The sequence below is a fragment of the Mycteria americana genome, chromosome 11 (assembly GCF_035582795.1).
Source record: "Mycteria americana isolate JAX WOST 10 ecotype Jacksonville Zoo and Gardens chromosome 11, USCA_MyAme_1.0, whole genome shotgun sequence".
In the NCBI taxonomy this organism is placed as follows: Eukaryota; Metazoa; Chordata; class Aves; order Ciconiiformes; family Ciconiidae; genus Mycteria; species Mycteria americana.
In genome coordinates, this window is record NC_134375.1 from 18132609 (window position 1) to 18145418 (window position 12810).

The 12810-nt window shown below is 37.1% G+C and overlaps 1 protein-coding gene across 8 annotated transcripts in view; it reads right to left on the bottom strand.

Moving 5' to 3' along the window:
- The window catches only part of ATXN7 (ataxin 7), a 91392-nt gene continuing 78582 nt past the window's right edge, over positions 1-12810 (bottom strand). For all 8 annotated transcript variants that reach the window (XM_075514565.1, XM_075514560.1, XM_075514562.1 and 5 more), the window contains 8 exons: positions 12281-12533; positions 11328-11590; positions 10459-10541; positions 8453-8718; positions 7840-8038; positions 6795-6916; positions 5576-6524; positions 1-4238 (listed from right to left, as the gene is read on the bottom strand). In XM_075514565.1, coding sequence (XP_075370680.1) covers positions 4221-4238; positions 5576-6524; positions 6795-6916; positions 7840-8038; positions 8453-8718; positions 10459-10541; positions 11328-11590; positions 12281-12533 — 2153 coding nt within the window. In that variant the 3' untranslated portion in view covers positions 1-4220. The remainder of the gene's footprint in view (positions 4239-5575; positions 6525-6794; positions 6917-7839; positions 8039-8452; positions 8719-10458; positions 10542-11327; positions 11591-12280; positions 12534-12810) is intronic.

The window sequence follows — 12810 nt, forward strand, 5'->3', positions numbered from 1 at the left end:
TTGTCCTTTAATGGTGAATGATTTTATAATGAAGCAGAAACATATAATGTATTCCATGCAACCAACCTCATTTATTGAAAAGTCCTAATTTTATTGCCTTGTTTAGTAACATGTTTGTTCAACAAACTAATCTTTTTCATGAAGCAAAGCACAACTTTTTCTTATAAATAGTATAAATTATTTTATTTACAGAAACTTGTTACAAAACAAATAGACTATATATTTATTTTTCTTTTAAATATCCAAAGTAATTTTTCTATCCCATGACATTTGTTCATGTACTATACAGCAGCCAACACAGAGTTCAGCTGATCAGATGCTCTTGATTATGTATACAAATTATCAAACTATTCACACATTTTACACAGGAGATTGCTTTTAGAACCAGGCTCAACACCGAGCAAGATGCTTTCAAGGCCTACATTCACATTGACATATGTAGTGCTCATTTTAAAATTACCTTTAAAACGTAAAATATCTTGCACAAAAGGTAAAAATGATTATTTTCTGCTGAACAGTGAAACATTTAAGAATCTTTCTAAGCCCAATTCCCTCCTCCAGGACAGAATGAGTGAAAGATGAAAGAGATATTCCTTGGCAAGAGAACTCTTACAGGAAGACGACTGCCTTAGAAATGTCATGTGGAAATCACATTTTTTTTTTAATGGTTTTAAGAGGTACTTACTTATTTTTTTGTTTTCCTGGAATACCAACTATTTTGAACATTTTCTAAATTATTTAATCTATGAATTAATAACCCCTTCTCCCTCCCCACCCAAAATGAAACAATTAAATAAACTGCTGGTTAAAACCATATTTCAAATCCTTGGCATTATATTAAATAGGAGTTATCAATGGGATTGTTCCAACACAAGGTATTCTAATTAAAACATTTTACAAAAGTTACCAGCATCAATCGCTTTCTTTTGTCAACCCATCTCATTAATTTCAGAAAATATATATGTATGTGTATATATACATACACGCACACATACATATATATACGCACACATATATTATATATAGGTGGAAAAAGCAAGCTCCAATATTTCAACTGAACATTCAAGTCTTTTAAGGAGAAGCTGTCTAAACAGTCCAAGCTTAAAACTAGTTATATCAGGCACTTTCAGTTTTTCCGTTAGTTTTAAACCACGTGAGACCCACACAAATGCGCACGCACACACACGCACACAAACACTAAAAAAAGAGAAGCAGTGTGTCACTTAACTAAATGTAGTCTTCTGGGAATCAGGCAACTGATAAGCAATGCCGTATCGACCATTTCGGCTCCAATCCTGCGCTCGGGTTCCCGCGGCAGAACCCGACCGCAGGACCCGGGCAACGGTTTGCGTGTATCCACTCCCAAGACGTGAAAAGGGACACAGCTTTCACAAAACGGAGGCATCCCTTAAGTTGCAAAGTAGGCATGTTAACTATTGGCTTGGCAGTGAACCACTTCAAATTATAAAAAGGTATTTGCTTTTTTCTTTTTTAATTAATTAATAAATAAATACTAGATGATCTCAATTGTACCAAAACTGGATATAAGAAAAAAAGACCTGTGCAAAAATACATATTTAAATATGTACAATCAATTAACAAAATATGTCTTCTGAAATAGGGATACTTCAATATTTATAATAGAACAAGAAATTCCAAAATAAAGATACAAAAGTATGTTTTTTTTCTTGTATAATTCTTTGTTCATCATTGCAGCAATTTTTTAGGTTAAGAAAACTGCAGGAGTCATAACGAGAAGTTGGAAAGACTATAAAAACTGTATCTCTTAAATTAATACCAAAATCTGTCTAGAAACAACCCAGCCACTGCAAATTCAATTTTGCAAGGAAAATTAATTTTAAGCTTCCTTAATTATTTACATTAAGAACTATGTGACAATAAAAGCTTCAGGAACAATGTTCTGCTTATAACCGAGATCTAAAACATAATATTTAAGCAGGTCTATGCTCAAGAGCAGACAGAATTTACGATGTTCTAACTCTTTACTCCCAATGGCTTAAAACCACACGACGCGGGTGACTGCAGACACTGGCTCTGTACGAGCAGCGATCAGGAATTCATTTTTTAACATGTCTGCATACTATCGAAGGAGCACGAATTTGCCATTTATGCTTTCAGATCAACAGAACCTTGAAAAAACAGAGGAGAGTTCGATCACAAACTCGCTAACGTTCAATCTTGCCAAATTTTTGTCTCCTTTACCTTTGTGTCTATCAAGAGTCAAATTGCACTTGTGACTGACGCTATCCTGAAGCCGAAGCTCTGCCCCAGGGACTTCATCAGAGCGTAGATTTCACTCCAAACGTGCAGGATTTAATACGCTTTGATTTCTCTTTGTGGCGTATCACTTTGGTTCCTTTTACATTAAACCAATCGCAGTTCTAACAATCCTTTCAACAGGGCATCTTATTAAATACGAATCCTTTTGTTCCTGAAAAGTTGTCTATTTTTTTTTTTAAAAGTTTGCATAATAAGTGTCTCTAGTACGTTGCTTTCTCAATGTGATCTTTTGTATCAATTCAAAGCTAAAGTGTCTGCATAGAGGCTTCTGTTTTGCTGTATTACAATGATTTCCCAGCAAGTTCAGGTTAAACTGAAAGCATCGTTGGGTAAACAACTAAGCAACTGCTACTCAGAGTGGCTTTGGATTCCCTGATGTACTACTTGCCACCAGAACTGGGGAGAAGGCTGGGCTACGCGAACAATTGGACAGGCTCAGATTGTCTCTTCTCAGCAATAGCTGGCGCCCCTTTAAGGCAGAAAAAAAATATCTTCTTGGCTAGGAATTTGTTTTCCTTTGCTTTGCCCCTTAATAAAAGTTTAGTCAGTTTTGAGACTTCACCTGATGTTCAAAAACTTAACAAAAACATCCAGACGAATCAAATCAAAATACAATAAGCCCCTTAGCGAAGTTCACTTTTGAGGTGTTTCGAAGCAAGAAAAATATTTCATAAAAATTGACTGGACTATATAAAACTGTGTAAAGCCCCCTTTATTCATAAAGCCTGGGTAGGTGTGGGATGACTGTGATGTGTACATCTGCACTTTATGGTGAACTTGGCTGTCAAATTGGCGTTCATTCCAGAATTTTGGGGAAAAAAAAAAAAAAAAAAAATCTTACTGAGTGGTTGAAAGCATAACATGTTAAGGATTTAGTTATACAAACAAGGCAAAACCTGACTTATGTTTTTTAGAAAATATTTGAATACTTTAAATACTTAGTTTTAAAAGGGCTATTTTTACAGGCTGGAAGGCAAATCCAGCCCAATTTAACCAATACAGTTGTGATTTTTTTAAAATAACAAAGGCCTATGGCATACAGTGTAAGTCAATAAATACGTTCTTTGGGCATATAGTTTTAGAGGTTATTTGCCTTTGTCTGTTTGATGGTTTTGGACTTTTAAAAAACAAAATCAACTTTAGTTTTCTTCTGCAGTCAAATCTTATTTGAAAGAATAGAAAATGGGTTTTGTATCATGCAAGTATGACATTTTTATACTTGTTTTCTGAGCGATGGCCTCAAACAAGTTTTTCTGGGTTTTGTTAGGTTTGTTTTTTTTTTTTTTTTTTTAAACTCCTGATAGCTTCTTATCCCAAATTACTTGCAAAAGGCTGGGCAAAACACAGACTATTTTTTGAATTGTGCTATTTTTATATTCCATTAAAGGAACATTGCTATAAAAACACTAAAGCCATATTCCCTTCTTGAGGGCTTCTTTCCATTGTGCCTCACACATTTTTCCCCCTTGTCGCGGGGTCCTCTCCATTGAGGGTGTCTGTCTGGTTAGCTATCACCTACAAAAGACACCATCAGTATAAAAATAAGTCCACAGTAACGTTTATTTCCCCCCAGAAAACATTCGTTTACCCAGCTAATCTATGTCAAATAGTGGCAAGATGATGTACTCCTGTAAGTAAAATCTCACAGATTTGTAGCAAACAGTCCAGACCACCGTTAACACTGATAAGAGCAATTATGTGGCTGAACTTCATCCAGTGTCCATTTCTAGTATATTTGCTGCTACAGACATGGCTTCAGGGAAATTCCTTGTTTAAGTGACAGTCCAGTAGATTTCCACACCTGAGGACCATGGGAAGTTGGGAAAAGTCAAGGCATCTTGGAGTCCAGAATTCCAGATGGAGGTTTTGCTTGTAGTGAAAATTGTCCAGTTCGTTTCTCACCATGGTGCATTCAGCTATTAGGGACGCGCCTTTGGCTTTAGAGCAAGCAAAAGAAAGAGAAGGATGAGTGAGCCAGGCTGTTATAGCAGATGCCCTTAAAAGACAATTTCTGGATATCAAGAGCATATTTTGGGGAGAATCAGCAGGCACAATGCGACACCACTAACATGAGGTTGGCTTCTCCAAGACTTGACAATTCTCAAGCTAGAGCTCTTTAAAGTTATAATGGTTTCAGACATGATTTCCTTCCTTAATTCACTCAAATCATATTTCTCCTTTATACATATTGCACTGTTGAAATAGTATTAGATAAGTCCAAAAATGAATTCAGCCATCTGAACGCTTTTCTTGTTAAACACAACATAACAGTGAAAATCTTCCTCTATGGCTGAAACTGAAAATTCAGAAACCATTCTGAAAAAGCTCTTACTGACCTTCTAGCTCTCCAGGTACACAGATTTCAGGTTATTAGCACCAGAGGAAACAGAAAGTTTCTTGGGTTTTCAATTTCGAAAAGTCTGGTTCTAAAGCTACTTTCTAAAATTCCATCTTCTATCCTCTCCTCGAGGTCTATCAAATTATTTTTACCACTCCGAGTGATCCTCCAAGCCAATTTGAATAGTTTTACTAAGAAGTCTGAGCTATTGGTTTCTAAATTATCTCTCATCCTAATTTCTCAAGAACTTTCTCTCCCAATACACTAGTTTTCCAGTGTGATTTGTTTAAAAATAATTACCCCCCCCCCCAAAAAACAGGACCCCAAACTAATTTTTAAAATGGGATCTTACGTATTCATGAGATCTGCTTCCTTTATAGTAAATCTGTTTGCTTTACCAACTAAAAAGCTTTCTATCTTATTTATAACATTTAATCTTGTTATTACTAAGAAGTTAGCCAATGACACCTTGGGATAATAGGCTTATTTTATCACAGTATCACTGTTCTGTTATCAGCATCATTATGTTCCACTTTGTAGAATGTTTATTATTGACACAGAAACAAGACGTCAGGCTGAGACATGCAGCTCAGTTCCATGGCTGGCTGGCAAGTTTTACTTTTAAACTTTTTTTTTTTGAAATGTGAGGACTGAATTTCATCTGAGACCAATTCACAGGCAACATCTTAAGGAACTTGGAACATCACATTTAAGATTACTTTAAAAGAGAAAGCTACACTTTATGAGAGTGTTTATGAAAATCTCGTGTAAATATACTAGAAAAACACTCAAAATGAGTAGTGGACAAATAAGAGCACTGTCTTTTACTTGAATAGGATCTGGAATTGGCTAGCTAATAATTAAGAGAACACATTCCAATATAAGCACGTGAAGAGGCATGTTCATATTGGCTTAGTTCGAGACAAAATTTCATACCTGATGAAAAAGAGAATTGTTCATCAGCCCTTGCGTCCCTGGGATTGCACCAGTGTGTTTTGCATGAACATTGTTCACCGATGTCAATTTGGCAACTTTGTTTGATTTGCTGCTGCTGCTTATGCTGCTTGAACCCGGTGAGCACTTTCTTTTCTTTCCTATTAATTTGTCAAGGGAAGTATGCGAATGTGAAAAACTGCTGTGTGAGTTTACAGTCAGCTCGCTGGATTGATGAACAAACGGCCCTAAGGAGAGCGTGGAGTCGCTGCTGTTCATCATCACACTCATTCTCTTTATCGATTCTGCAGGGCTTCCAGTCGGAGGACCCCTCCCTGATTGGTCATGTTTGAGGCTAACAGAGTTAGCTTTGCTAGTCATACAGTTGAGGCCAACGCTGTGGGACGAAGCTGTCACCGATTGATGATAGGAGGTCCCAGAGTTTCCAGAGTTAACCACACAGTTTTTTCTAAAGGACTCTGTGGAATGAGAAGGTGCTAGCAGTGCGGAACTGTTTTTACGCTTCTTTCCTGAGCCGCCGCTGCTACTGACGCTGCCGGTACTGTTACAGGTGCCACTGCCAGCAGAAGATTCCTTAGGTTTAAAAGATTTGCTGGATTTCATTTTCTGAGGTTTGCTGGGCATAGGTGAAGGTACAGAGGAAAGCACTGTAGGTGTTGAAGGGGATGAAGACACTTGTCTTGATTGCATACTGCAGACAGGATCCACTGCACCCAAAGTCGCAGGATTGGCATTTAGTGTCGTTCCATGTGATGGTACCGATTTGTTATTCAGAGACACACAGGAAGGAGATACCAATGCTGGCGATGACATAACCGTGGTGGGCAAGAGGAAACCTGCTGCACTGACACCGTACTGTGAAGCAGGCATCGAGTTTGTCCGATGTGGTGCACGAACTGATGCTGTGTTACTAGATGCCGGAGGAATTTTCCTGCAGGTGAACAGAAAAACAAACAAAAACCTACGTAGCTACCATTCTTCGGAATAATACCCAGTCTAATAATGCTACATTAAAATGCTTGTATCTTCAGGTTGATTAATGCCGCTAAAATATTTTATTAAATTCATAGTTAATCGTTGCAAAAAGTGTAAAGCATAGACTATCAACCTTTGATCTGATTAATCTGAATGCAAGATTACTCTTCTTTAACTAGAATCACAGGCTACCAAGAAGAACAAGAACTCTTTCACTTCTACTCACTTCCACATCTGTGAATTAAGATGCTTCTCCAACATGAAGTCAAGTGCACATCGAATATGGTTCCACCGCTTGTCAAACACGTAATAACCTCTTCCAATTTGCCGACTACCAAATGTGCAAAACTGAAAAGACAGATTTTTATTGGTGTTTTCTACTTTCAGTAAAAACTCTCTGAATAACAATGCACTTGTTTATAAATAAATATTGCTAAATGAATCTGCTTTTAGATGTTTAAATCAAGGATAAAAAATATAAATTATAATTTTTATTTCTATGGTATAACAACTATTTTAAATTTTTGGCCTTGGTTGGGATCATTGATCGGGATCATTGGGAAAATGATTGGGATCATTTTCTTCCCATCTGATACTCCCATACGTATGACCAAAAGCAGCAGTCAAATTTGAATGCCTCTGATTAAACAGGAAAGGACAGTAGTGGGTCTGTATAAAAACATTACATATATATATATATATATATATATATATGTAACAGCTACTTCTGAGGAGCTATCAGCTATCTGCTCATAGTCTGTTTTAAAAAAAAGGAGATGATTTGATATAGAGGCTAGGGAATAAAGTTTGTGCTTTTAGTTAGACTAACTAGCTTTTGTCAAGATTTAAATATTAAACCAACACATTATGCTACCTTTACTGTGATGATTGGCACCTTGAGTAAAAATGTGTGTGTGTGTGAGGGAAAGTCCAATTAACAAAATCTCACCAAAAAGGTACTGTTTACATGTCCTTATTCCAAAACCACAGCCCTTTAGAGCAGTTACCAATTTAATCTTCAGTATTTTGGCATTTTGATTTCTTTTGCATTGGGGAAGTGAGCTCCAAACATATTTCTTTAGCACGTTTACTTTGCAACTACAGTTAAACCTTCACTGCCTACTAAGGAACAAAATAATTTTCTTAAAATCTAGGGGGGAGGGGAGGAATCACATACCCAATAGAAAACCACCCTTAACCCCCCCCAAGGTAATCTGTTTACATGTTCAGAGCCAGCGAGAGACCAAGGTTAACTTTTACTTAAAACGTACAGCGGCTGGTTGAGGATGATGACCTGAATAATGACAATCCAGTTTTTCAACAGGCTCTTCTTTTTCATCACATTCTCCCTCATCACTGGATAACCGAGATGCTGGCTCAGCTGCAGGCAAGGGAGGGTGTGGGGACTCGTGGACAGAAGGAGACTCGCTGGGGGCATTTCCACTGTGCTGGGCTGGACAGCCTGGAGGCCTGGGCAAGGCAAGCAGTAAAGGTGTTATTGAACTAAGTCTAGTTAAAAATTCCAAGCTTAAGTGCTTACTATTACTGACAGAAGGAAATCTACATTAACAGATGTCTGATATTTTCCATAGTCTCATAACACATCTACTGAGAGGAAGGACAGGAGGTACGGTACCCCTGGAAAAGCAGCATTGCCCAATCGTTGCTGAACCGCTTTCATTGATGCAAGTCAGCTTTTACTATTTCAAACACCATGCCTGCCTCACTAGGAGTTACAGCTCAGCATGTAATTGCTAATTGCAGACAGACAGTCACCAGGCCTAGAGCTGCCCCGTCCAACAGATCCATATCGCCCTTTCAAAATCCACCTGATGAAGCTACCAGTATTAATTTCATACCATTGGATCTGCAGATTTGCCTTACCTTGGAAGACTGGGCAGGTGAGGTTTGGGTTTATTAGGTAATAAAGGCTTTGATTCTGTAAGAGTAACTCCATAAGAATTTTGGTGCAGCTCCTGGGAAGTTTTAGTAGGTGAGGGATGTGGTTCCCTGAGAGGGGGCATCTGCTGATGATGATCCGAATGTCGAAGAAGTTCCTTTTCCCTGGTTTTGCTTTTGTGCTCAGCTAATAACACATCAAATCGTTTTCTTCGACCCTGTACAGCCCTCCGCTGGGTTAAGGAATGTGTCTGCAAAACCATGAATAAATCATTAATCCCAGGCTATTAGATTTGCGGAAATCAAACACTCAAAACACGTGTCTAGAGCTCTAAAACAGAGAAATCATCACACTCGTGGTTTAGTAAACAAATGGAAGAATGACTTAGAAAACAAACTTTAAAATTGCTTCGTGGATGATTATATCCTTGTCTGATACAAAATAAGAAACGGCACTTGAGTAAAAGGCTTCTTTCCAATTTCTTTTTAAAAAAGAAACTGCCAAAGTTCTTATAAGGTTAAGACTAGAATTGAAAATCTATTTTACATTTATATTTTAATGGCCAACTAGTGCGCAATCAAAAATACTAAATATTTACTTTCACTTATGAAAATATTTAACACAATAACGTTTAAAATCAGACTTGAATGGGAGACATGAAAAATACTTAGAAAAATACTTTGCTTCCTTTTATATACTAATATATTCCTTGAAAACTAATGTAATCAAATAGATATTAAGGAATGCAAAAAACCACAGCAGAATCCACCGTCAGATAGAACTCAAAGTGTCTGATGTGTCCTGAATGCTACACATAGCAAGATGTGTATGTGTATATATATATATGGCACAAATTCTAGGTAAAGTGAAGCAGATGGAAGTTATTTTTCTGAATTGTTAAAGTCACGTACAAAAGCTTTTTATCATATGGCATAAAAGGTTTGGTTGGCTTCATTTTAGTAGGTAAAAATTATCATCACATAATTCAGACACAAACAGCAATTCCAAAAAGTATTTTATGAGTACGTATAATATAAGGAATGCTGAGAAACATTTTTACTTTCTTTCTCTTTTACACTTTCGATTTGTCTAGTTCTCTTGTAAAATCTTGAAGCTTTTTCCTCCTCTATTAGCAAAACAATTGCCTCCCCCCTGTAATTCCAAAAGGGCACCGTGTTCAAGTTCAGTTCCTCTGGGTCGTTAGTACCAGCTTCATTTACCTTTGTTCTGTAGGTGGTTTATTTACCAGATGCTTCCCCTACTGACAGTTTAGCTGCTTTGCAGGAAAGTAGCTAAATATTACACAATTGCAGGGGATCTGGAGTTTTGGTTCCTCGGGACTAAGTGATACCCCTCTGTCCCCCGAGATTTTTGAGCCAGAGGACTCATTTCATCTGACCAAAAGTTTTTACAGATTGTTTAATTTAGAGTTTGACCTCTAAGCATACTCCGTGGCTTTTTCAGTGGACTAATTTCTGAGTTGGCTGTAGCTGTACATCAAGCAGCACTAGCATTTACACAAATACCTCCTAAGCATCTGCTGCAGACTCTGCTGGGGGGAAAGGAGGGGGTGTGAGAGGGCAGGAGCTCGATTTATTTAAATCCTACGTAAATAATACTTGTAATGCTTATGAGGAGTTTTAAAATTCATGATCTATGACCCAAAGGTTATCCCCAAAAAGAAGAACATGCTGGCACCCTGCTACCTACATGTGGAGTAACATAATCTGTCCCATGTCGACATCCGTGTTTAAAGGGTTTATACAAAAATACAAAACTCCAGGTTACTTTAACAAATATGTTTTTGAATAAATAATTAACTGAACTTCAAAAACAATTCCTTCTTGGTTCTGGGCAACATGTTTTCAGAGGTACCACTTACAGCGGTAACTACTGACAGCAAAAATTTGTAGTTTTCTGTTTTCTGTCATATTCCTCAGGAAACTGAATTGAAACTTTACATAATCTTATTCTGATTAAGATATCCTACCTTGCATGTCAAAGACCTAGTACAAGGTTTCCTGGTTTCCACATCAATGACACCACAGTATATATCAGGATCAAATTCTCTCTCTGTCAAAGGTACACGGTATTGAAAAGTTATCAAAAGACATTTTGAAATACTAACGTTTACTTTCATTATAAAAATTAACCATGTTAGAAATGGTTTTCAAATGTAACACAGGCAAATGTACAAATAAAAATGCACAATAAAAAATTGTACAAATACATTTTTCTACACTCTCAACAAGTTTATGGTGTGCTGAAATACAGATCTCAAGTCTACAAACAGAATGAAGATATTTACAGCTGTAAGGGACCCCAAAGGAGTAGATCCCACATGTTAGGACTATAGGTCACCACTGATGTGAACTGTGACAAACAAATGGTGGGTTTTTGTTGTTGGTTTTTGTGTTAAGAACTTTTCTACCATTCTACTAACACTCAAAGTTACTGTGTTTAAAAAGTGTAAAGAGCAGACTGGCTTTACAGTTTTGAGTTTATGAGGTGCTAGTTGTTCCATTTTCTATGTACATTTGGACCTTCCATATAGAAAGAAGGAAAAGAAAATCTTTAAAGATAGTAGAAGAGCGTAATTTTAAAACTGTAAGAACTGACAGGCCTTTGAGGTCTGTATGGTTTCTGAAAGCAACAGCCACATTTCAAGTTGTTTGCATCCTTTAAGAGTATGCCAAGTTACAGATTTAAATTCTAATATATAAAACATACCTAATTATGAGTTACAGTTGTAAAAGTGTTTAATTTACTTCTGAAACTTATTTCTGTATATTCTATATATGTATTTCTATAGATACACTACTAAGAGGAATATAGCAAATAATAATTTAAAACAATTACCTGACAATCTTTTATGTAAAAATTTCCTATTATTTGTGTTTTCTTCAGGTTTCTTTTCCAAAAATGGAGGCACAGAGAGAAGACCTTTACCATTCAGTATCTGTCCAGGGGAAGGCAAGGGTGGCTTTGGTATTGAGGGACAATTAAGGCCAGTCTTTATTGAGGAACTCACAGTAGTAGAACAAGTTGGACCAACAGCAGCTTTCAGTTGGGCACCATCTATCTTTGGATGAATCTTTTCCACTTTGACAGATGGAGTCATACTATTATTTATGAAAAACAAAGGGGGGGAAATTGAAAATTATAAATTATAAAAAGTACTTAAAATATGTTATTACTCAACAATACTCTGATCTAGTCACAATGCAAATGTAGACCTTGCTCCTTTGTTCCCAGTTTTCTTATTCTTATCTTTTTTATTTTCACGATTTTTATGATGTCCATAATCTCTGCTGTCCTCTTTTCCCCATTCCCTTGTAAGTATTTCAGAGTGTCATCAGGGACTTCAAAACCTGTTATTTGGATTCGCAGATACAGCGTATCACCAAAGCAACTGGAATGGGCCTGTTACGTCCAGAGAGAAATGCCCCGTTCTGTGACAGTAAATTACATTATCAGTTCTGCAATCTTACGCATGCAGGTCAAAAATCATCTGAATTAGAGCTAAAACTCCCTTATGATCAAAGTATGCAGATTAGATCAAAGAATTAAGAGCCCCTAATAAAATGACCTTTATTTATAGTGATTTAAGATGCAGCTTTGCAAGAGTTCTTGTTCAATCTAGTCATAAGTATTATCTATAATCTTAGACTAGGCTGCTGGAAAAGACCTGGAGGAGTTTAAACTGATTATCTCTTAAACCAAAAACCCTCTGAAACAAAAGGAAATTCTACTGATACAGCAGTGTCTATGAAAGTAATAACCTTTAATTCTTTGTCAAAACACATACTCACATTTTGTCATGGGGAACTTTGCTATGCTGTACCGAATGCATTAACCTGTTGTTTCCGCTGATCTGCAGCTTGTCTTTGGGTGATTTCAACAACTTGGAATTTGATGATGATGCACTAGTACCTCCACTGGATGAGCGATTGCTCCCACTTCCACTGCTACCTTTGTTTTTTGAAGGGAAAGATGAAATGAGGGAAAATACTGAAGAAGAGGGAGGAGTCAAAGGCGGCTTGCTGGAGGAGCTGTGTCTTCTTTCTGAAAAGGAAGAAAAAAAAAAGGGGTTTTAAGCTCCCATACAGAAGCAATTCTTAAATACTTCGTGTTGTCATTTACTCCATTAACATTTCTCCTTTATTGGCTTGGGAGGTCCCCTGCCACAAACAGGACATAGAGGATTCAAGCCTCACTGTAATCCATGAGGCTCCACTCATTGCTGGTCCCCAGCGGATTACGGGAGTCTCTTAACTTAGGCAGCTACATTCCTCAGCCACTAAAGCTTAGCTTTTAATAACACTCCCCACTCTCTCTCCGT